General features: G+C 51.9%; 10 protein-coding genes across 10 annotated transcripts; 7 read left to right on the forward strand and 3 right to left on the reverse strand.

Moving 5' to 3' along the window:
• Positions 1–316: 316 nt before the first annotated feature.
• On the forward strand, positions 317–2159 carry PSV08DRAFT_410088 (SGNH hydrolase-type esterase domain-containing protein; the record flags this gene model as incomplete). Its single annotated transcript, XM_014222992.2, has 3 exons — positions 317–441; positions 682–793; positions 850–2159. 3 exons carry the CDS (start codon positions 317–319, stop codon positions 2014–2016), a joined length of 1404 nt encoding a protein of 467 aa, XP_014078467.2. The 3' UTR covers positions 2017–2159.
• On the reverse strand, positions 2128–5114 carry PSV08DRAFT_203520 (stress-activated map kinase interacting protein 1-domain-containing protein; the record flags this gene model as incomplete). The annotated part of the gene is made up of 3 exons (XM_014222993.1): positions 2128–4597; positions 4645–5040; positions 5092–5114. The coding sequence occupies 3 exons, from the start codon at positions 5112–5114 to the stop codon at positions 2476–2478; spliced, it is 2541 nt and encodes an 846-aa protein (XP_014078468.1). The 3' UTR covers positions 2128–2475.
• Positions 5115–5495: 381 nt separating this feature from the next.
• On the forward strand, positions 5496–6907 carry PSV08DRAFT_302525 (mitotic checkpoint regulator, MAD2B-interacting-domain-containing protein). Its single transcript, XM_014222994.2, has one exon. The coding sequence runs from the start codon at positions 5631–5633 to the stop codon at positions 6636–6638; it is 1008 nt and encodes a 335-aa protein (XP_014078469.2). The 5' UTR covers positions 5496–5630; the 3' UTR covers positions 6639–6907.
• Positions 6908–8542: 1635 nt separating this feature from the next.
• On the forward strand, positions 8543–9010 carry PSV08DRAFT_247867 (uncharacterized protein; the record flags this gene model as incomplete). The annotated part of the gene is made up of 1 exon (XM_014222995.1): positions 8543–9010. One exon carries the CDS (start codon positions 8543–8545, stop codon positions 9008–9010), a length of 468 nt encoding a protein of 155 aa, XP_014078470.1.
• Positions 9011–10327: 1317 nt separating this feature from the next.
• Positions 10328–12289, forward strand: PSV08DRAFT_410091 (FAD dependent oxidoreductase-domain-containing protein). Its single transcript, XM_014222996.1, has 2 exons — positions 10328–10947; positions 11056–12289. The coding sequence occupies exons 1-2, from the start codon at positions 10699–10701 to the stop codon at positions 12226–12228; spliced, it is 1422 nt and encodes a 473-aa protein (XP_014078471.1). The 5' UTR covers positions 10328–10698; the 3' UTR covers positions 12229–12289.
• Positions 12290–12485: 196 nt separating this feature from the next.
• Positions 12486–13391, forward strand: PSV08DRAFT_410092 (class I glutamine amidotransferase-like protein; the record flags this gene model as incomplete). The annotated part of the gene is made up of 2 exons (XM_014222997.1): positions 12486–13070; positions 13164–13391. The coding sequence occupies exons 1-2, from the start codon at positions 12612–12614 to the stop codon at positions 13389–13391; spliced, it is 687 nt and encodes a 228-aa protein (XP_014078472.1). The 5' UTR covers positions 12486–12611.
• Positions 13392–13626: 235 nt separating this feature from the next.
• On the reverse strand, positions 13627–15427 carry PSV08DRAFT_402263 (glycoside hydrolase; the record flags this gene model as incomplete). Its single annotated transcript, XM_014222998.2, has 3 exons — positions 13627–14054; positions 14107–14263; positions 14321–15427. The coding sequence occupies 3 exons, from the start codon at positions 15425–15427 to the stop codon at positions 13627–13629; spliced, it is 1692 nt and encodes a 563-aa protein (XP_014078473.2).
• A 447-nt stretch (positions 15428–15874) lies between these two features.
• PSV08DRAFT_224260 (dihydroxy-acid/6-phosphogluconate dehydratase) lies at positions 15875–17847 on the forward strand. Its single transcript, XM_014223000.2, has 2 exons — positions 15875–15955; positions 16008–17847. Exons 1-2 carry the CDS (start codon positions 15885–15887, stop codon positions 17740–17742), a joined length of 1806 nt encoding a protein of 601 aa, XP_014078475.1. The 5' UTR covers positions 15875–15884; the 3' UTR covers positions 17743–17847.
• A 1826-nt stretch (positions 17848–19673) lies between these two features.
• On the forward strand, positions 19674–21138 carry PSV08DRAFT_402265 (uncharacterized protein). Its single transcript, XM_014223001.2, has one exon. The coding sequence runs from the start codon at positions 19778–19780 to the stop codon at positions 20876–20878; it is 1101 nt and encodes a 366-aa protein (XP_014078476.2). The 5' UTR covers positions 19674–19777; the 3' UTR covers positions 20879–21138.
• A 563-nt stretch (positions 21139–21701) lies between these two features.
• On the reverse strand, positions 21702–22991 carry PSV08DRAFT_203535 (mitochondrial carrier domain-containing protein). The gene is made up of 4 exons (XM_014223002.1): positions 22841–22991; positions 22205–22784; positions 21954–22141; positions 21702–21895 (listed from the first exon to the last, which is right to left on the reverse strand). Exons 1-4 carry the CDS (start codon positions 22973–22975, stop codon positions 21872–21874), a joined length of 927 nt encoding a protein of 308 aa, XP_014078477.1. The 5' UTR covers positions 22976–22991; the 3' UTR covers positions 21702–21871.
• Positions 22992–23472: the final 481 nt, after the last annotated feature.

Genomic DNA, 23472 nt, shown 5'->3' on the forward strand with positions numbered 1-23472 from the left:
TCATGCGCCACGCTACCTGCTTACGGGCGCCTCTTTAACCAAATGCGATCTTTTACCGGTCCTACGCACAAGGCAAGGGACCACAGCAACGGGCGGCCCTTTTGCAGGCCGATGGAACAGTTTCTTCAATTGCATTGCATGGGCGGCGTTGTCTTTTTCTGTTACCTCGATTGATACGATACCAATGAATACGGATACACGATTTTCCTTGTTTCAGCCTTCTTCTCATCTACTTGTACTGACGGAATAATTATACCCGAGTCTTAAAGATCCTGCAAGCCATGGCCGACTGTATAGTTTACGCGGTTTGCAACCGATGGGTAAAGAGCTTCCTGCCCACCAACCAACTTTCTTCGGCCTCTCCAATTTATCCGCTCTCTCCGCCAAACCCCACAGTCTGACGTCCGCACGTATGCCTATTCAGGAACAGGCCGTAGATCGGTTCGTGCGCTAACCTAATATGCCTGTCTAGCTCCCTGGGTTCCCCCAGACCTCCGTAATTTAGGTGTTCCCGTCAAGTATTAAATATGCTTGTGTCCCGGCTCCTGGATCTGCTTGTACGATCGTTGTTCTTTACTGTTGTCGATTACAGAGTGATCAAGTCAAGATGATCTTCTCAAGGCTGGCAGTGCTCCTTGCGAGCGCTGCAGTATCCGTTCACTGCGATGCAATCGACAGTAGACAAAATAACAAGCCTAGCATCCGTCCCAATCCTTCGGGCGGCCACTGGGTCGATGCATTTGCGACGATGCCCCAGCTCACTGAGCCAGCAAATCTACCACCAGCGCCTTTTGTACGTACACTTTGTCGTCTGTGGTTGTGAATACCAGTCTAACCCAGCTCACACAGAACCAAACTGGCGCCGTCTTCGTCAATAGTACCGTTCGTCAGACGCTCTACGTGACCACCGACGCCAATCAGATCCGCCTGAAGTTCACAAACGTCTTTGGTGGCTCCAACCTCCCCATCACTGCCGTTACCATTGCACTTCCCGCAAACCAGACCGCTGGTATCTACGACATCCAGCCCCAGACACTTCAAAAGGTTACCTTTGGTGGTGAAGATGGAATCAGTGTCCCCAACGGCGCACTTGCCGTATCGGATCCCATCAACTTCCCAATCAAGGCACAACAAGTCATCACCGTGACCATGTATCTCGCAGCTGGTCAGACGACAAACAGCATCACCAGCCATCCAGGATCCCGAACAACCAGCTGGTGGCAATTCGGCAACGCCGTCAGTGCACCCAGTCTTGCCATTACTAACCCAGCGACCCAGTCAGCAGCACACTGGTATTTTATTTCGTCGATCGAAGCCTGGGTCCCACAAAACGTCGGCTCTCTCCTGATCATTGGTGATAGTATTACGGACGGCCGTGGCTCCACCACCAACAAGAACGACCGATGGCCAAACCTCCTCCTCGCCCGCCTCCAGAAGAGCCCAGCCACAAAGCCCATCTCCATCGGCAACCTCGCCGCAGGAGGAAACCGTATTCTCGCAGATGGCCTCGGTCCAAATGCCTTTGGTCGTGTCGACCGCGACATCTTGGCCCACCCAGGCGTCAAGTACGCCATGATCTTCGAGGGCGTAAACGACATTGGCAGTGCACCTCCCACCCCCGACGTTCAAAACCAAATCTACACCTCCCTCATTCAAGCATACAAGCAAATGGTCAGCCTCATCCACGCCCACGGAATCCCCGTCTTTGGCGCAACCATCACACCCTTCAGCGCCCCTTCCAACTTCACCGGCCAGCCTTACTCGAACCCCGAGCGCGAAAAGACAAGGCAGCGTATCAACGAGTTTATCCGCACCAGCGGCGTCTTCGATGCCGTTGTTGATTTCGACAAGTTTCTTGCTGATCCTAAAATCCCCAGTCAGCTCGCGCCCCAGTATGATAGTGGTGACTATCTTCATCCGGGGCCGGTGGGTTACGAGCACCTTGCTGAGCAGTTTCCTGTTGCGATTTTCGAAAAGTGGAAGAATGGTGCTGATGAGTTCAACTTTGGGAGGTAGAATCAAGTGTGAGATTTAATCGCACTTTTTATTGGAAGCGTTGAAACGATGCTGTCTATATCACAACCCTATTTTGTGTACATATTTTTCGAGGTTGATGTTAATATAAACTCTTAACCTTTCGTATTACTTTTTAGTCCGAGAAGAACTGACATCTTTTTTTTTGACAAATCGTGCTTTTGTATACTTTTTTTCTTGCTGTCTGTAATGTCCAAGACACGAAAAAAGACAGGAATCTACATAATCCTTGGTATCTCTCGTAACTTTGGAATAAATGCTAGCAATGTCCCAAACACCAACCCCACCAAAGAGATAGCCGCGCCAATATCATCATCACATCAGCTGCTCCCCCTTACAAAAAGCTTGCCACCGTCTATACCCAACTTTTTATAAAAAAAAGAAAGAGCAGCAAACAAAACCAAACAAATTTCAACCCCAAAAAATTCTCATCTCACCGGCCTATACAATCCCTTCCTGAAACCGCTCAACCCCCTTCTTAATCTCACGCACAATCTCGACCGCTTCATCGACGCTCTGCGCTTCAAAATCATACCGCTTCGTCTCCCTCTCCTTGAACACAATGACCCTGAACATTTTTGGGTGTTTCTTAGACACCTTGCTGCCCACCACGCTGCTAAAATGGACGGTAGTAGTTTTACCCTGGGTTTCGACGCCGAAACCGCCGCGGGCACCGGTTTTGGATTCGCCGGGCATGATGTGGATGTATTCGTTGTCGAGGGCGATGATGCGCGAGGTGGAGGAGGCAAAGGACATGGGTTGCTTGCGGAGGACGGCGTAGCGGCGGTAGTAGTTTGTTGTTGAGAGGGCAAGGGCCCCTGAGTCGCCGGTTCGGGCGAGGGGATGCAGGAGACCTGTGCCGGAGACGGCGGCGTGGGTGCGGTCGCCTTTTTTGGTCTTCTTGGGGGCGCCTCCTGTGCTGATGATGAGGGGTGCGTTGGGGGACGAAGACCCGGGGGAGCCTGAGAGTCCGAAAACGCCGTCGCCTACGAAGCGGCGGCGCACGAGATCCAGATCCATGCGTGTGTCTAGGGCTTCTACGGTGCGGTCGGGTGGTGCTACAGTGGTGCTGCCGCTTACTTTGAGGATGTAAAGGCCCTTTTCGAGCTGGAGATCGTGACATACTTGGTCGAATAGATCAGCGATATATGTATCGGTTGTGCATGGCAATGAAAAGTGTTTGGTGTTGAAATTCTCATCGATGAAATGGATGTTGACCGTCCTCGGGGCACCAGTGCGACTGGCAGCATGCGATGGCGCCACCTTTGGAACATCTGCCAAGTTACTCGTATCTTTACGGGTCGCCGTTGGTGCAAAAGACGGGCCAGTGATTGGATTTCGGAAGCTCTTCGCTCGGCTGGGCATGGGCTTTACAGGTTTCTTCTCCTCGCTCTCTTCCTGGCCGTCGGCACCATCGCCTTGCGATACAACAGCACTGGCAGCTTCTTGACTGTAGATGGGCGTAAGCTTCTCGTTTTCGCCAAACTCCCGCTGTGTCGCTGCAACGAGCGCAAACTCATCCCAAGGCTTGTCCCTCGCACGAGGTCGCATACCGCGAGCGTTATTGGATGCAAAGTCTTTCAGTGGCTTGTTCCTCGTCAACGGCGGGAATTCGTCGTCGACCTCGCCATCGTCATACATGCGCATGACCCAGCAGTTGACATTTAGCTGTTCGGCTGTCAACGGCGGTTCCAGCTTCTCTTCCTGGTAGCGGTGCAACGCATATCCAATAGCCTCTGCCACCGTAGGTCCCTCCCCTTTGTCGTTGAACTTCCTAATCAGCAGCTCCATGGGCTTTGATGGTTTTGAAGAGAATGGACAGTATAGTTTGATGAACAATGGGTTTTGCTGAGCCTCACTAGCAGCATTCCACATAGCGAAACGTTGCAGGGGATCAGACGGTTTCTGCTCCTTGGCTCGAATTGCTTGGGTCAGGGCACTCACGGGCAGCACAAAACTAATTGGTCGTGGTGGAGGCAAGGCCTGGAGCGTCGGCTGAACTGGCTCGTTCTTCTTCTTCTTGGGAGACATGTTTTGAAAAGGTGTCAAGCCAGGCATGGTGGGAAGGTCGCCGCCTGCAGGGGAAGAGTCTAGAGGGTCGCCGGCTACACCTATGAAGGAGGCACTGCTATTAGAACCAGAAAATTCAGATGTCAAAGAATCATCAGACTCGTCGCCTTCGTCCAGCGCTTCCAAACGACCGCGCGAACCGGTAGCCTCTCCTTGATACTCATCTTTCCGTTGTGAAAGCGAATGGTTTGCATTGGCAGCCTTTCGAGGCTTAACTCGTCTCTTCCTGAAGGATGAGTTGTCGAACTCGTTTTCTGACGACATTTCGCTGCTGGTAATGGTATCTCTCCTAGCCCTTCCTTTAGACGACTCGACTGTGGGCAAAGATGATCTACGTGGAATCTCCTCAGGCGGACGCGACGGTGAAGTAATCATAAGTGAAGGCCCTTCTCCGGCTTCTGCAAGCTCGTTGCGCAGTGCTGAACCACGCATGGGTGACGAGCCAGAACGGGTGCGGAGGGGCATCTTGGTGAACTTGATCAGGTTGGCTGGTCTGGGGCTTCATCAGTTTGTAGGTCGCAGCGCAGGATATTGGCCTACCTTTGCGCGTCATCCTCGTCATCGCTCTCATCGCTAAGGTCGCTACTGTCATCCTCCTCCAGCTGCTCCTTGCGTCGTCTGCGCTTCGCATTCAAGGTTGGCCCCACAGTGTCGTTGCTTCCAGCTCCCGTGACCATGCCGCCCTCTTCTTCATCGTCTCCGAAACCATCGGGCGGCTTCAGGCCAGCCGAACGCGGGGCCTGAAAGTACTCGGAGGTGATGGCGGTGGGAATCGGTGGAGAGTAGGTGCGCTTGATGTCGGAGGCATTGGGCACCCAGCCAGCGGCACGGAATGCTGGGTTGTTCAGAACACTCGAGTCGACATTGATCAGGCGCTCACCCACGCCGTCCTTGATGGAGCCCAAGTAGGCAGTGCGAAGCTGGTACAGCACGAAACTACATGCGTCAGTCATCTGGGAGTGCGACGCGAAGAGAGCGGCCGCTTACTCTTCATTTTGGAGGAGGGACATGGTTGCAGGGTCAGGGTAAAGGTATCAACATCTCAGAATCGAAAGCTATGTATGCTCAGACCAGCTGACGGGAATCATAAAACGCCCATGGGCAGAGATGCAGAAGTGGAGGCTGTGGGGAAGTGCATGTGCATGTGTACCTGGACCCTGGTTGGGCTTGGCTGCTGCACCCGTTGACGCGCCGATGTGATCTCATCGTCCTGTAAACTTTCCGACCACAGCCCTCTCTCAACCTTCACCCCACGCCAAGACCCTTCCACCACCATGAACCTCCTCGCTGGTTACTCCGACTCGGAATCCGACAGCGAGGCACCCTCTGCGCCCCAAGTCGCCGCCAAGCCCGCCTCGAAACCCGCCTTTCAGAAAGTCGTCGACCGCTCCAACCCAGGACGAATCAAAGTCAATCTCCCAGGCGCATCGCAGTCGCGACAGGACAAGGATGATATTCAGGGAGACGCGCCGCCTGCGAAAAAGCCGCGCCTGGGAGGAGGCTCATCGTTTGCCGGTTTCAATGCGATGCTACCTGCGCCAAAGAAGCCTAATCTGAATGCCATCGCAGCAGCCGAGGGCGCAAAAGCTGGGAGCAGAGGGCTCGGCAAAGGGCTTGCGTCTGGCATCAGCTTAAAGACTGGCGCTGAGCCTGCCTTTAAACGGGAGCCAAGAGCGGATACCGAAGAGTACGACGAGACTGGGAATCCAATCAAAAAGGAGCCGATGAACAAGGACGACTTTAGGGCCATGCTGAATCTGCCGCCTCCAAAGTCACAGGCAAAGCCTGATGTCAAACCAGCGTTGCCAGCGCAAGACACAAAAGTGGAGGCGGAGCCGCAACAAGCACCGAAGCCTGCGGCGCCGCGTTTCGTGCCCATGTCTGTGGGCAAAGGAAAGAAGAAGAAACCAGTAGCGCCTCGCCCAGCGCTTGCGTCAACTGAGGCAGCTGGTCCAACAAGCATAACAGTATCGACACCACAACCATCTGTTGTAGAAACAAAACCGCAAAAGCCAAAAGTCTCCCTTTTCGGCGTATCAGGCGGTGCAGAGCCTACAACCACGACACCATCTGATGGAGAATACCAACCACTGTTGTACGGGGCGGAACAGGACGAGGATGCGCCTGTGCCCGATGCGGCCTTTGACGGACACTCGACCAATTACACCACTCAGTATGCAGCACCGTCCGCCAACACCCCCACTGGTAACGGCCTCACAAACATTGCCTCAGAGCTCAATCTCTCGGAAGCCGAACGGCGCCAATTATTCGGCAAAAAGGGCCGTGGTGGACCGGACTTCTCAGGCGCAAAGATAGTCGAATTCAATACCGACGAGGAGTACGCACACAACGAACGGCTGCGACAGCAGGGCGAGGCAGTATCGCACAACCCGCTCAAGTCCATTTCTGGTACTGGAAAGAACAGTCTGCGCAGTCTGGTTAACGTTGCGACTACGCAGAAAGATGCACTCGAGGATCATTTTGCTGCTAGTCACCGGAATAAGAGGGAGGCGGGTAATCGGTATGGATGGTGAGCTCTTTATGGGGGATTTGATTGTTCTATGGAAAATACGAATTTGCATCATTTACGCATTGCATGGGCGTTGAAGGGCTTGGCATCTCTGGAAGAGATATTTGCTTGGTCTGATTTTGTCGCAAGGACTCGAGTGTGAATATTGAATTTTGTTTAGTGAGTTGTATCACGATATCAGCCTGACGCAATTCTTGATTGTAGCCTATACCCACACCCTCTAGGTGATGCATAATACATAGAAACAAAGATTGAATAGATTTTTTTTTGAAGAAACATGACATCGACGTGGAGTTGAGGGTTGCGGATGAAGGAGCTTGTACTAGCCTGATTGTTCGATGCTACTACGAAGGAGTCAACCGTGTGCGCCAAGACTGAGATGAAGACCACCTTGCGATACCGTGACGGCAAGTTTGTTGCATTATATATATTATGATACCTGGCAAACTTCCATCAAGCATTCTTGGTCCAACGGTAGGATAATTGCCTTCCAAGCAATTGGCCCGGGTTCGGTACGGTTTCCTAGCCACACAGCGTTCGATTCGGACTTCTCACTAACAGATAAGTAGACTCCCGGAGGATGCATAACATCCTTCTCTCGATTGCAACGTTATGACTTTTTTGCTCCGGGGAAGGAAGCGAGGACAACCAAGGCACCGCAACCCTTCCTCGCTTTCCAGACCCCTGCGTATTTTTTTGCGCCTACTGTGCACAGTCATTCATGGTCAAGAGTCTATCCTTCCCAGCATGCACACGATGCAATATGAGCATGTTTTTGTGGTTACGTGGAAGCTAGGACCGGGGAAACCATGGCTGCCTTGACACCCCCAGACGCCATTCACATCACATTGGACATTGCAAGATAAAGTTGCATGGTGGTTTCGTGTGGGTGTCTGCTGGCTTGATTGTGCAGATCTTGGCACTTGTGCGGCGCCATGCCTCTGCTGCGAAACCATCAGACGTCGGTCTGGCCGATGTCGTGGATGCAGACAAGTCGCAGAATGCGGGGGTATCGCGCCATGGCCACTGTTGACCCAGATGTTGTAGGCGTTGTATGAGAACCAAGATTGAGGGCCAGAGCTGAGGATGTGGCCGGGTCCGATGGAAATTGCTTGGTACTCGAGAGCATGTTTTGGTACCGGCACGCCTGATCCCCTCGACTTGCATGTTGAGGCGCATCCGCTGATAGTCCTCGAGGACACGGCACGGCAGATTCCTGCAGGACTCTGGGTGCTTGTGACAGACCGCGGCAACAATTGGTAACACGTTGTTGGACAATCTCGCTCTTGCCGAGTATCCATACGCAACAAGCCGCGCAGATGAATTTCAATAGCCACCAAGGACACTTGGAACCATGGTGGTGGGACAGTCTGGGCGCATCCCTGAAAACCGGTGACCCTAAATCGTGGTTCCGTCGCATCCCATGTGCAGTGATTGACGTGCCGCTAAGCCTTATATCGGAATGGCACAATGGCACCCCCGCGACGCCCTGGCACTTTGTCTAGATGTGTTGGCTTTGCAGTGCGACTGTGGGCCTCCAGACCGATGCTCAAAGGTGGGGAGTCGGTGAGCTTTCCAAAGGAACATGGCGATTCGACTGCCCCGCGCACTATGCGTGCTCTCTGATTGGGTGCAACGACTTGAGGACGCAAAGCGTCACCGTCACCTCGACAGAGCTGCGATATGCGCCAAGCCAAGCGGCAATAAGGACTCACAGGACAAGGACTGAGCAGCGGGCTATAGGGCGGGTTATAAATCCAGCCGACGGCCAGGTGTTGAGCCTCACACTCATCTTCTGCAGTCATCTTATTTGTCTGTGCCAACATTTGGCTGATTCATAACCTTGAATATAAACATCACTGCTTGTATCCCTCTACTATGACATTCTCGAACACAGGGGTGGCCAGCATGGCCTCACCCACTCAAACCATGCCCCTTCCCATCCGCACAAACACAGTCGATTCGCAAAAGTCACAATCATCATCATCGGGCCAAATCTCTCCACCATATTCCCCAGCATCACCAACATCTCGCATGGCAACATCTCCAACCGAAGAGTCCTTCTTCGGTGCCATCACAGCGCGAATTCGCGGCCGTTCACGAAGTCGCTCTCGCGGTGCCCCATCAGACAAGCGACCAAAGTCGCCGCCTATGGCCATGCCATCACACTCACGACATGCATCTACCGCCAGCTCTACCACTTCGCCAAGTCCAGCAGCTACATCAGGACAGAGTACCAGACCAACTATCCAGGATACAGGCAGGCGAACCACTAGCGGTAGCGACCCATGGCGGGGCCGGCACTCAAACGACTGGCTTTTCAACGGATATTCCGTCACTGCTTCGGCCAAGGACTTCCTCCAACGACGCAAGTAGACGGTGGGCCTAGAAATGGTCTGATGACTGACGCTACTACGGCACGGGGGGGAATATTATTCGTGTTTGAGCTGGCTCGGGCAATGTATTACCGCATTCTTATTAGCTCTCGTCATATTAGTTTCTTATTTTCGTTTTTCATTTACTGTCCTAAATAGAACGTAGTCGTGTAAGATAGCCAAGTTAATTAAGATTCGGTGAAATTTCCTCAAAGCGCGCCGTTTGACTTGGTTGCAATCCTCCGGCTTGTGTCTAGTACCGTGTGAATAGGGGATATAGGTAGTTTAGTGTTGGACGTTTTTCTGTATATATTAGGCTATTCAATTTGCTACATGGCACTTTTTTTCATTTTACTGCGTTAATAATCTGTTCGGTGATAAACGTTCGCTTCACTGCTGCATATACCGCCCTTCGACAATCGAATCCATCATGAAGTTCAGTCTCGCAGCCAGCATTCTGTTCCTCGCGAGCACAGTCTCCGTACATCTTGTCCTCGTCTTCTCAAAAAAAAAAATCCATAAAAATCTTCCCAGCTAACGGATTTCCGGCGTCTAGGCAACCCACAACTGTTATTGCGTTGGATCAGGATCTCTCCCAGCTATATCTAGAGAAAATTGCTGGAAGCAAGCTCGGGAACGAGCGGACTTTGACAACTCAACCGGCAATTGCGTCTTCCCAAGTGGAGGAAACTTTCAAATACGCCAGAGTCGATTCAGCGGCTGCTGCTCGAGCCTCGGAAATAACGGCGGTGTCTGCTTCCAGAGTTAGAGATGAGCAAGGGTGGTAGAGAATGAAGGGACTTATACTCCCGTTTTTTTTTGCTCGTCTATGATTCAGCAATTCATATGCGCATCAAGGGGCGAAGGAACAACTAGCGCTTATCAGACTAACGAATGCGATAAACCTCGGATATGTCTCTTTCTCAAATTTGATCATGGTGTTCCAATTCATACTCTTATCCTCAACATTTCCATCCCTCCTATCGCATGGGTGAATACTGCTTACCAACGTTAAATTGGTATACTTTTCTTTTCGATATGGATTAGTGTAAGATAAGTCTAATTTGTAAACCCATAATAAATCGGAGCCTCCTTGCTCAGACTATGATATAAGTATAGAGCTATACTTACGTGAAACTCCAGCTCGCCTCCAGTCTTACTACTGTGGCGGTAACTTGTGCGGTTTTGATTGTAGACTCGCTCCCAGTTTACGTAATCAGCCATACGTACTGACTCGCGGCGCATGCTCCAGCTGTCGGCTGTCATGACTCAAGCACCATGATTGAATTGCCCCTCTGTACATTACCCAACCTCTTGAGTACCTTCATGTCTTACTGTCCTATACTGGTTCGACACTCCCAGCAATTTGTAATGATGATTCCGACTCTTGATGCGCCTTATAGCGATTAGCGCCCGGTGTGTCCTGCTATCGGAGCAACAGGATGATCTTGTAGATAGCCTAAGTTGGTATTCCGAACAACGATCCACTACCCCTCCGCCACGCCGCCACGAAGTCCAAAGGCGTCGGTACAACAAACATATTCCGAGCCCTCGGGATAAGATTCGTCACCACAGGGGATTGTCTTTCAAGAGTAAAGGAGAGAAGCACGCATATAAGAACTCTATTCAATCCACTACGAGTCCACAATTCTCCAACTTTATCCACATACATCCATCTACTTTCGCATCATGAGACAGGAACGCGCTACCCTTCCGACGCCCACGTCGTCCGACTCCTTCTGGCATAGCGAGCCAAACGAATATCTTATCGGCCATCGCACAACGGAAAACTTGCCTGCCGAGGCTGACATCGTTATTGTGGGGTCTGGTATTACGGGTGCAAGTGCGGCCAGATACCTTGCTGAGGATGAAAGGGCCAATGGCAAGAGCATCGTAATACTTGAGGCGAGAGAGGCGTGTTGGGGTGCTACTGGTAGGGTAAGTCCTTAGGGTGATTGCATACGCATGTGCACGGCATTTCGAACACGCCTGACCTGGGGTTATCTGACGCAGGATTGCAGGATCCATGCTGACAACCAGTTATAGAACGGTGGACACTGTCAACCCCTCTTATTCGACAGATCTAGCGATGTGGCCAGATTCGAACTTAAGAACGTCGCTGCAGTGCGATCCTACATACAGAATAACAGTGTACCATGTGAATGGCGAGACGTGACCGGCTGTCGGACTTTTTGGAATCAAGCGGCACTAAAGGAGGTTGAGAATGAGCTTCGGCATCTCCGCAACGTTGCGCCCGAGATAGCGGCAAAGGTAACAGTGATCAAGGACAAGGAGGAGCTCAAGAAGCATCGCGTCTCGCCTGACTGCCTAGCAGCGACGTTGAGTGAGGGAGCAGCGAGCTTGTGGCCATACAAGCTGGTCACATTCATTCTACAAAAGCTCGTGCAAGACGGCCGAGTAAATCTCCAGACCAAGACCCCCGTTACAAACGTTACGACTTCTGAGGGTAAACATACACTACACACACCTCGCGGTACCATCAGCAGCAAGACAGTCATTCTCGCAACAAATGGCTACACCTCAGCTCTCCTGCCCCACTTTGCAGATCTTATCGTTCCATGCCGTGGTGAGATGTCCGCCTTGTTCCCACCAGAGGGGTCGACACTCCTCCCAAACTCCTACGGTATGGTTGCTGCGCTCGGTCAGCCTGCTCATAGCGACGACTACCTTATCCAGAGACCATTCGAGGGTGTGCCAAACCCCGCCGGTCACCTCATGTTTGGTGGCGGCCGCGGAGCTGGAAACTACCCAAGTCTAGGCATCTCGGACGACAGCATCATCGACGAGGGATCTGCTGCCTATCTTCGAGGCGCTCTGCTCAAGGTACTCGAACTTGACGGTAAGACTGAAGGTCTCAAAGAATTGAAGGCTGCTGCTCAATGGACTGGTATCATGGGCTACTCCCGTGACAATCACCCATGGGTTGGAAAGGTCCCGGACAGAGATGGCTTGTGGCTTTGCGGTGGTTATACTGGCCATGGCATGCCAAACGGTACACTGTGTGGAAAGGCAATCGTGGACATGGTGCTCGCAGAGATTGGTGGACAAGACGTTGGCGCAGTGCAGGCGCAGATGATACAACAGGGTGATATTCCGAAGAGCTACATTCTTACCAAACAGAGGATTGATAGGGCCAGACGGATGCTTACGATACAACAGCAGGAAGAGCAGGGTGTGCATATGAATGGTGTCGTGTAGTTGGTGACAGTCGTAAGAATGTTGTACATTCAATCGTTTTGTAATATGACGCCTTTTATGACAACTTCCATGCCGTGATCATGCTCAGCAACGTCTCCATTGACTTCTTCCACTCGATCTGAGTTATTAGAATAAATCCGCGGGCGGAAACGAGCTCTAATGCGCTCCCCCACGGGGTACCAAGCCTCATCGCTTACTAATAGTAGTCTCTACAAAAAGTACTTATTGAGTCACATGCATAATACGATGTATGAAGTATCAACAGTGATCTCTCTTTCTCCCCACCCTTCCCAGTTCAATCCTCTTATTCTCCAAAGAAAAAGCAAAAAAGAAAAGCAAAAAAGAAAACCCCCACGTTCCAAGGTTAAGGCACCGAAACCATAATGTCGACCACCCCCCTCCCCTCCAAATTCGGCCTCATCCTCTTCCCCGGCTTCCAACTCCTCGACGTCGCAGGCCCACTCGACGCCTTCAACATCCTAGGCTACACCCACAACATCTCCCTCAGCATCCTCGCCGCAACCCTCGATCCAGTCTCCACGCACAACACGCTGCACGCCCAGCAAGGCTCGCAAATATCCCAGTCGCTCGTGCCAACCCACACTTTCGACTCGGCACCCGACGATCTCGATGTCCTGCTTATTCCCGGTGGCATGGGATCGCGGGGCGAGGGTAGCGAGGAGCGCATGGGACCTCTCATTGACTATCTAAAGAAGCTGGATTTGAGTGGCCAGGGTAAGTTGAAGTGGGTGCTTACGGTTTGTACGGGGAGTGAGATTTTGGCGAGGACCGGGGCGCTGGATGGACGGAGGGCTACATCGAATAAACGGGCTTTTAACAATGTGAGTCATGCCTCCTTCGTTCCCCCCCCCTTTTTTTGATTATCTGGTAGTTCTTCGTGGGTCGTCGAGGAGGTGGCTGACGCGGAGGTGTAGGTCAAGGTTTTGCATCCAAATGTGAATTGGGTGGCTAAAGCACGATGGGTGGTTGACGGGAATATCTGGACTAGCTCTGGTATCTCGGCGGGTACGGATCTGGCGTATGCGTGGATTGCGGAGGTTTTTGGGGAGGACATGGCGCAGACGATTGCGGATCGGAGTGAGTATGAGAGGAATCGGGACCCCGGGAATGATCGGTATGCGGAGGTTTGGAAGGCGGTTTGAGTGGGGATAGGATGGATGATGTATGGGAAATGATATGTTTTGCTTGTATGTGATATCAACTCTACTCTACTTCTGCTTACTGTCTTGGTCAATGTACATATTATGTTTGTATGTGGCGTCGATATACAACTTTTCACCTTCATTCATCATTTTGCTGGTTTTTTGTCGTATGTGCAGCTCACATATTTAAATATCAAAGTTGCTATTTAGTCCCAAGTTAAATCTGAATCGTTTGTCATGTAGCCATCCCTCCTTTCCACTGATACATCGAGGGAGCGTTACACCCATCGACCAACATTGCTGGACCTGCATCAACTGGAAGCATCTGCCCATTTCTATCAACATCAGCCATAGTAACGCACCATGCCCTCCCAACAGGTACGTCTGATGGCTTCTCTGTGACCACTGCTTCACTTGTTACATATGAAACCCCGTAAAAGGTCGGTGGTGAGCTACACTCTCCACCTGGTGCGGAAGGCCCACCTGCGACGATGCCCGGCTGGCCGTTCCGCTCAACATCGGCGACTGTGACACACCAGTTTTCCTTCACGATCGAAGTGGCCAGATGAGGCGTTATAGTAGGGTTAGCACGGTTCATAGTCATCTTGGTGGCACTAAGAGTAGCGTGACTACTAGAACTGACAGTGGATCGGCTTGGCAATACTTAAAGTTTATTAGTGGCACGATGCGTTTCATGATTTGAATGACGACGTACATGGCATACTAGCAGTTGTGAAACATGAAAAGGATCGATCTAAAGTTGTCTTTCTTGTGGAAGGAGGTAGAATCGTTATGAATTGTGTAATCGTTTGTGCTGCGGCAATACTTGAGAACGGCGTGTTGCTCCACATCTTTGGTGTGTGAGGTATGGGCTGCGAGGTTATTGTCGTGGTTTTGAATACAGTCATTTATGTCGTGCTCAGATTGACCTGGGATATAGTAGCTTCCGATATTCCGAGGTTTGGCTGTGTCTTAGATGATGGTAGCGTAGTTGAAGGAACGGGCGCCTTGAAGCCACTTAACCCGTTTGACTCTGAGGAAGACTGCAGTGTAAATTGCGAATTTGCCGAAGGGGCAGCCGGACGACTTTGCTTTGGGACTCCGCAGCTGAGATCTTTGATGCGAGGCTTGCGCGAAAGCGTATCAATCAGGCCCCAGTCGGCTTTCTGGTCAGGCGTAGAGTCTTTTAGTAGCTCATACCAAAAGGTCGTATACTTGCCAAAAACGAAACATCCAACTTCGGTCCAGAACTTTTGTAGTTCGTCAATCCCTGCAATTGCTGCACCATGTTGCTCTGTATCGGTTGATGGCCAGCCCATTTCTGCGATCCAAACTGGCCTGTTGCCTGCCCGCTGCTTGACGTCTTCCAGAGAATGTTGAAAGCTGCCACTTGCTGTATTGATGCTGTCTTTATTCCAGTATGGGTAAGCAGTCATGCCGATGAAATCAGCGTTATCTATGACGGCATATTTGGCAGTGTCTACATGTCCGATGGGCTTGTTTTTCATGTATTCAGCAAAGGGTGACGCAGCAATACTCTCCTTGACTTTAGCAACAGTCTGCCCAACAACCTCTGCTGTAAGGCCTAGCTCGCCAGCTTCGGAGCGGTAGATGTCCTCGCTTCCTACGGAGAGTCCAATGACGAGGTCTGAAAGTGCTTGGCCATGCTTTTTGAACCCTTTCTCGAGTGCTGCCATTTCATTCTTGACATTCTCGTCAGGCGAGTCCCCACTTCGTGCTGGTGTTATCCAGAAGCCCAGCAAGAGGTTAGTGCTTGATTCCACAGCGGCGTCAAATGCTTCCGTTAATCCGTCTACTGTTCCAGCTGTTTTGCACGTGAACAGCCGCGCACTGTCGAATGGTATGTCAGTTGTTAGGTTTTTGGCCAAGTTGAAACCATCGAGAAAGTCGGCCTTCTTCTTCGCATTGGCTTCCACGCTCCAAAATGCGCCATAGTTGAAGCTCGTGTATATGTTGCTTGCAGCCTGCGCAAAGCTTGATAGAAAAATGAGGTAGTTGATCAAAAGGCGTTTCATCTGGCCAATTGGGCGCTGAAAATTGATGGAGAAAGGAATGTTGTGTATCAACAAGACTTAGGAGAATCATGGGAACATAAGCAATGTATAGTCAACTCGATCAGAGTGAATTGCTGCATCATTGACGGAGGCACTGTCGCGGGCTGTAAACTGGCGATGAATAGCCATCATTGAAACGGCTATCCTGTGACGATGCATCATTCACAGGAGACAGAACGTAACACGCGTTGGTTCGCCTTCGTAGGTACAAGTGATTGTAGAAGACAATGCGGCCACATGATGAAATAGTAGCTCTCAACGATGATGATGGATGGCCGACGATCAAAGCGCGGTGCATCATCACGTTGCCCCTCATTGGCTGCCCGCCCGCACGGAGAGGCGTCCGACTCCGCGTCCTCCGAGCTCGCATCGATAAATTGATGCCGCGACACTCTGGGAAAGTGAACCGCCAGCCATAATGTCTCTCGCACGCTTTGGAGGTCTTCTTGCGCGCGCGAGGTGCTCACCGCGGCCGCAATGGCACGCAGCGTACGTTTTCCATAGCAACTGACAATGCTACACTGACACTGACGGCTCCCAGACGTGCCCTCTCCAGCTCCGCACTCCGCACCGCCAAAGCCGACAATGAGCTCAATTCAGTCAGCAAGCACATTACACAGCCCAAGTCGCAGGGCGCCTCGCAGGCCATGCTGTACGCCACGGGCATGAGTGAGGAGGACATGAACAAGGCCCAGGTCGGCATCTCGTCCGTGTGGTACTCTGGCAATCCCTGCAACATGCACCTGATGGACCTGAATAACAAGGTCAAGGAGGGTGTAGAGCGTGCGGGGCTGCTGGGCATGCAGTTTAACACGATTGGAGTCAGTGATGGTATTTCCATGGGCACAAAAGGCATGCGCTACTCGCTGCAGTCGCGTGAGATTATTGCCGACTCTATCGAGACGGTCATGGGCGGTCAGTGGTACGATGCAAATATCTCCATTCCCGGCTGTGACAAGAACATGCCCGGTGTTATCATGGCCATGGGTCGTGTCAACAGGCCTTCGCTCATGGTCTACGGTGGAACTATCCAGCCCGGTTGCGCAAAGACACTCGAAAATCAGCAGATTGACATCGTCTCCGCTTTCCAGGCATACGGTCAATTCATCACCGGCGAGATCACTGAGGACCAGCGCTTTGACATCATCAGGCATGCATGCAATGGGCAGGGTGCGTGCGGAGGCATGTACACAGCAAACACAATGGCTACTGCGATTGAGACCATGGGCATGTCGCTGCCTGGCTCATCATCCAACCCCGCCAACTCCAAGGCTAAGATGCTCGAGTGTCTAGCGGCAGGTGGCGCCATCAAGAATCTTCTCAAGGAAGACATCCGACCGAGCGATATCATCACCCGCCAGGCGCTGGAGAACGCTATGGTTGTCATCAGTATCACTGGTGGCTCGACCAACGCTGTTCTTCACTTGATTGCTATTGCCGACTCGGTTGGCCTTAAGCTCACCATTGACGACTTCCAGAGCGTCAGTGACCGCATTCCATTGTTGGCCGACTTGAAGCCTTCTGGCAAGTACGTCATGGCCGACATTCACGATATTGGTGGCACGCCGTCACTTCTCAAGTTCTTGTTGAAAGAGGGCCTCCTTGACGGTAACCAGATGACGGTCACTGGCAAGAAGTTGAAGGAGAACCTCGAGACTGTCAAGGACTTCCCTGCTGAGCAGAAGATCATCAGGCCACTTAGCGAGCCCTTGAAATCAACTGGTCACTTGCAGATTCTGAGGGGAACCCTTGCTCCTGGTGGTTGCGTAGGCAAAATCACTGGCAAGGAGGGCACCCAGTTCACTGGAAAGGCAAAGTGCTATGATGCCGAAGACGATTTCATCACCGCTCTTGAGCGCGGAGAGATCAAAAAGGGCGAGAAGACTGTTGTGGTGATCCGATATGAAGGACCCAAGGGCGGCCCTGGTATGCCGGAGATGTTGAAACCTAGCTCTGCCATCATGGGTGCTGGTCTTGGAAAGGATGTTGCACTCATCACAGATGGTCGCTTCAGTGGTGGCAGTCACGGCTTCTTGATTGGCCACATTGTGCCCGAAGCGCAAGAGGGAGGTCCTATTGGCCTTGTGCAGGATGGCGACGAAATTACGATTGATTCTGAATCGAATGAGCTGAACATTTCTGTCAGCGAAGAGGAGCTGGCGGAGAGGAGGAAGAAGTGGACCGCGCCTGCGCTCAAGTACCAGAAGGGTACGCTCTTCAAGTACGCGCGTTTTGTAAAGGATGCTAGTCAGGGCTGCGTGACTGACTCGGAATGAATGTAACGATATTACGCCATTTCTGTTTCCACTTTGTAATTATGTAGATCTCGCCCTAGTGGGCTTGGAAAAGTTAGTTATGGATTTTGTTCAGGCTGTGTGTGTAACTCTGAAGCATGAATCTAGATTTGTTCGTATTCGTGACAACTGAAGTGATTTTTTCCAGCCTTTTGCATCGTAGATAGGGATACGACAGCAGGATTGCAGTGACAGGGCTGGAAACGGGTCATCTGGATTGAGTGATGATGTGGAGCGAAAAGGGGATGCAGCCCCAGAATTCATGCGCGTGGAAGTGGAGAAGGTGATTTTGCAGGGGCCGCGCAACGAGCAGCGGGTAGGCACTCTCTCATTTGCGCTGCGCAGCCTGAAGAGGTAGTGATGGATCCCTCATTGTCTCCTTCTGCGCGAACAAGTGCCTGAGGACAAAATCAAGAATGCTACGTAGGACGCCAGTGCTCGCTATCAGCGCGTACCGCTTCGCCAAACTTTCCACTATCTTGCGCCACGTTGAGTCGCACCATGCTGTCACAATGTTCACCAAAACTCAATTCCCACGTAGTGCCTTAGTAGTGGTCTCAGTTGCAAAGTAGCGCGGTGGTAGTTCTCGAGGGCTGAGCACTATCAGCTGTTGTTTGACCAGGACTGTAGTGACGAATGAAGCAATGAATGGCCTCTTCACGTGACAGAGCCAAGATAAGGCCAACATCAAGGACGAGGATCAATAATACAGAGTTGTGTGGTAGCTTATCTCACGAGCAATATTGTGTACGGAAGAGAGTCCCCCGCCGGCAACTTCCTCAGCATGTCTCAGCGTGGTGCTCGTGTCGATGGCGGAAACAGTGGGGAGTGCGTTTTGGTCAAGGTCGTTGTTGATCGCATTCCCCACGTGGCTAGTATTCGGCCAAATCTCACTGCGTTGACCAGGTGTCTCCCTTTTCCCCATCCCTTTTCCGTACATGTTTCTCCAAGTTGCAGCCAACGACAGTTGGGACAGTAGATTGGCGACCAACACGCTAGTGACTCGCGACGCTGCTGGAGCACGGCGATCAGATAGGGCCAGACAGAGAAACTTGTGGTACCTGGCTGGCGCAGAGAGGCTACTAGACAGGCACTGCCGATGTGCTTAGTTTGAGGCAGGCTGCCGGAAGCGGATGATCGACACCTAGCGCAGACACCGTAGTACTTACTAAGTACTTTCCACATGCCACCCTAGATCTTCAGGGGGGACCGCCGTTCGCCCGCTGGGACAAGCAGCAGAAAAAACACCACGCTCCTGTTCTGTCCCTGCATGGGCACGTTATACCCCTACGCCTCAACCACTGCACGGCCCTTCGACCCTCGCACAGTTGAAACACAATTTGACCGACGTCATACTACGCTAACTTCTTTCTTCACTACTCCCATGTTCAACTACCACTTGAGCGCAATCCCCCACCAGTCTGACAGCATGTAGCGGCAACTAAACTGTTTGAAACTCCAACTAAGTGCATTGGAAAATTCGACGGCCGAAACTGACCGCAAGCTCCCGCCATGTAGTCTTGCTGGACAAGGAAGACTTGCTTGCTCTCTGCACGACTCATGGCTTCTGCACCCCACAGCCCGTGTGGCTCCCTCACCCACTAAGCCAAACTAACCACCCCAGCGTCCTACAGCACTGTTTTTAATTGGACCATCGTAAAGACGGGAGTATCGTAATGAAGATCGTCGGAGCTTTCTGCCTAGACTAGCCATGCGGCAGCGTGCTGCCAGTTTTGTCCACCATCACCAAGTCAAATCAAACTAGGCTCTGATCTACCAAGCTGAGCAGGGACAGCAACGCGCTCACGGGCACGGTGAGAGGAGGATCGACGAGCCTCTGAATCGGAACAGACGTCTTAAAGGAAACCGTCAAAGCATATAAATCATACACCCCAGCCGGTGTAACCAAGATCATCATCCAACGCATCACAGTCGCTCTCTCTTCCCATCACTGTCACTCATTCATTATACTACTATATACCACTTAATTCTTTAATACATCCGACCCACAGTCAAAATGCGTTCCTACGTCGCCGTTTCCATCTTCGCGTTCTCCGCATCCGTCTTCTCGGCCCCTACTCCTCAGCTTGGCCTCGGCAACGTAGTCGGCTCCGTCACTGGCACCGCCAGCGGCACTGTTGGATCCCTCACCAGCACCGTCGGAAAGACTGTTGACCCCGTCACCGGTCTTGTCACTGACGATGCCGACCTCAAAGGCGTCACTGGCCTCGTGAAGGAGAAGCGCCAGCCCCAGGTTGTCGACGGCCTCACCAGGCCCGTTGCCGACCTCACCAAGCCTGTTACCGACATCGTTGGCGATGTCACCAAGGTCAGGGTAGTTGGAAATGCCAGGCGCCAGCTCCGCCTCCCAGTTGTTGGTGGTGTCACCTCCACCGTCGACCGCGTGACTGACAGCGTCAACCTGAGTGGCGCCGTCGAGGGTGTCAACACTGATGTCCACCACAAGCGCCAGCTCCACCTCCCCGCCGTTGGTGGTGTCACCTCCACCGTCGACCGTGTGACTGACAGCGTCAACCTAAGTGGCGCCGTCGAGGGTGTCAACACTGATGTCCACAGCAAGCGCCAGCTCCACCTCCCCGCCGTTGGTGGTGTCACCTCCACCGTCGACCGCGTAACTGACAGCGTCAACCTCGGTGGTGCCGTCGAGGGTGTCAAGACTGATGTCCACAGCAAGCGTCAGGTCCTTGACCTCGACTCCACTACCAAGTCTGTTGACGGCCTTACCGGCCTCAACTCGAACGAACTCACCGCCGATGCCACCCACAACCAAGTCGTCGACGCTGACAAGCTCCTCCAGCTCGACATCGGCCTCAAGCGCGGCATCCCTGTCGTCCAGGACCTGCCCGTCGGCGGCGGCGTCTCTGGCATCGTTGACAACGTCCCCGTTGTCGGCGGCGTAACCGACGCCGTCGAAAGCGTCACCGGTGACCTCAACCCCGTCACCGAACTCGTCTACGACGCCGCCCAGCCCGTCACTGACGCCACTGAGGCCCTTAACGTTCGTGCCCCTATCCTTGACGAGGTCGAGGTCAGCAACCTTGCTGGTGATGTCAACGTCCCCGTTGTCAAGGACCTTCCTGTTGTCAGTGACATCTAAATGGTCTTTTGTACCTTTTTTGTTTCAGCGTATCTCTAACGAGTGGTTGCTTTGCAACTTGTAAATCATAGCCTCCACTATACACACATAAAAAAGTGCGAAGAAGTGTGGTGCGCGCGCGAGAGAGAGAGGAAGAAGTTGGTCGGTGACCAAACAGCATGAAGATGGAAACGCGATAGTGGCAGGATGTAGTCAAGTAATCTTTTTTTTCTCCATGGAAACAATCGATACCTCTTTTTTTCAACATTGAAACATCTAGTTCAATTCTCTATTTTGACTTTCCCATATCCACGCATTTTTCCCTCTGACACATACAAAAGTATCTCATTGACAGAATTACAAGTTCGCTGACAATCACCATCAACCAGCTCACACATGACGCGATTCACTCCATCCCAGCCAAACCCCCCCCCCCCCCCCCTGTCCCTCAACCCTCATCACCTCAAACACGGGTTTTCATGCCGATACGATATCAATAGAGTAAGTACGTCGGAAAATCCCACAAGTCCGCCGCCGCCCCTCCGTTAAGGACAAAGCAGCGTAAGCCCTAACTAAAAAAGACACTCCCCCGTCTTCCCAGTTTTCCCCTCCATTCGGTCCGTTTTGGGGTTTTTTTTTGAGCATGGTACTGAAACGCGGTTGGTGAGCGAGGGAAAAAGGGAAAGGATCGGATTCTCTTTTTCGATAGAGCATTTAGCGAGCTTATGTGTACGAAGGGAGAGTACTCATGTTGATCCAACGGGCGGACTGCGGGGAGACGTCGTATCCATGCATGTTAGTCAGTGTTTCGATAGCCATAGTTTTTCCAAGGCAAGGGGAATGGAGGATTGCTGTTTGTCCATTGAATTATATTTTCTTTGAAATAAAAAAAAAGGTAGATACATTAAGGCTAGGTGAGTAAGTGTATGCGCGTTAACCATTTACTCCTCATCAACGTACGTCATACACTGGAATCCATATCGAGTTACTAATATTCCAGAGAAAAAAGAATATTTAGTGTCCTCCAGTCGTAGGCAGCTGCACCGCATTAGCAAAATTATGCACATTCATATGAATGGGTCATCCAAAAACTTACGCCGAGATAGACTTTGAAGGAGTCGTAGATGAGCCATTGGAAGGCTGTCAGAGTACCAATCATAAAGATGCGGACAGGAAGCCCGTTCCACAGACCAGTAAAGCCAATCTTGCTGTATATCCGGCCGATCGCCTGGCCCGCTCCCTCACCAGGCTTGCGGTCGTTGTTCAGTTTCGAGACCATGACATCTAGTATGCGTCAGCGTTCTCTCTCTTTCTCTCGTGCAAAGTATAAAATCATTGGAAGCATACCTGCGGGATGTGATACTACGGCACACCCAACACCCGCAATGTAACCTCCCAGGAACGAAACTCCAGTCTGCTGCAGCCCACCGTACGATTCCTTTGGCTTGCCGAGGAAGCGATAGATCTGGGTGACTGTCTCCTCGAACGTCGCAAACTTAACCATGGTGTAAGGAATCTGGCGTGCCCACAGCGGGTATAGTCCCTTGTACAGGCCACCGACACCCTCTTCCTTGATGACTTTTGCCCACCCTTCCCTCAACGTATGCGCGAATGGAGGCATGGTAGTCTGCATGCGGACCTTGATAGCCTCCATAGGGCAGAGCGCAATATCAGCAAGAAACTCCGCCGAAGCAGAGGCAGCAAGGTAGACAACTTGCTTTGGTGCACCAGGCGCAAGTTTATCACCGTAAAGGTACTTGAAGACTTCATAGAAACCATACTTGCCAGCGCCTTGCATCGAGTAGCCAACGAAGGTGGGGGTCCAGCCAAAGAATACGCCGCGGAGACCTTCTTTGGAGTAGATCATTTTCCAGGCTTGTGTGTTGGACTTGTAGATTGAAGAATCGACTTGGCGCCGGCATTTCACCTAGACGCGGAACCATCAGTACATGCGTTCTAGGGAAGGACGATTCCACTACTGACCAGATCAAGAGGGGTAACCATGGTGTGCGTAGGACCACACGCGATAACCCCACCTAACGTACATGCCGCAAAGTAGGACCCAGAAAACAGTTCAATCTTCCTTTGCGGCTTCATCGCATCTAGTTTGTTGGCCATGATGTCTGCTGTGCTTGCAAGAGCTTTTTTTTGTTTAAGTCGGCTCTTAAATATCCAGGGTTTTTTCTCCAGCGCGGCTCTATCCGGCACGTAGCTGGCACTATTTCCTCGGCCGAGCGTTGAGAAGCGTCTCGCTCGATGTCTGGTATAGTAGTGTCGCGTGCTTCTTTGTGTTGCTAACAAGGACAAAGCTAGAAAATCAGTGGACAATCGGGTCGGAATGAAGAATTGAAATTAGAGGACGATCAGTGATTTGGAGTGGTTCTCAGAACGCACAACTGCAAAATCGAAGCCTCGTTATGACGAAGCTGCGAACTAGGTAGTGATGATAGCGGGAACCTTGTCCGGCCGCAAGTTCCGTTGCGATGACGTAGCTGTTGCGTGCGGAGACGCGCGACACCACGCTGACGAAGCTTGGCTAAGATGCTTATCTTCGCCCTGCCTCCATAACCCAAACCGTCCAACTGGGTCTGCATCATAGTTCCAGGGTTAGTATG

This window comes from Bipolaris maydis (genome assembly GCF_028858645.1).
Source record: "Bipolaris maydis strain C4 unplaced genomic scaffold PSV08scaffold_8, whole genome shotgun sequence".
In the NCBI taxonomy this organism is placed as follows: domain Eukaryota; kingdom Fungi; phylum Ascomycota; class Dothideomycetes; order Pleosporales; family Pleosporaceae; genus Bipolaris; species Bipolaris maydis.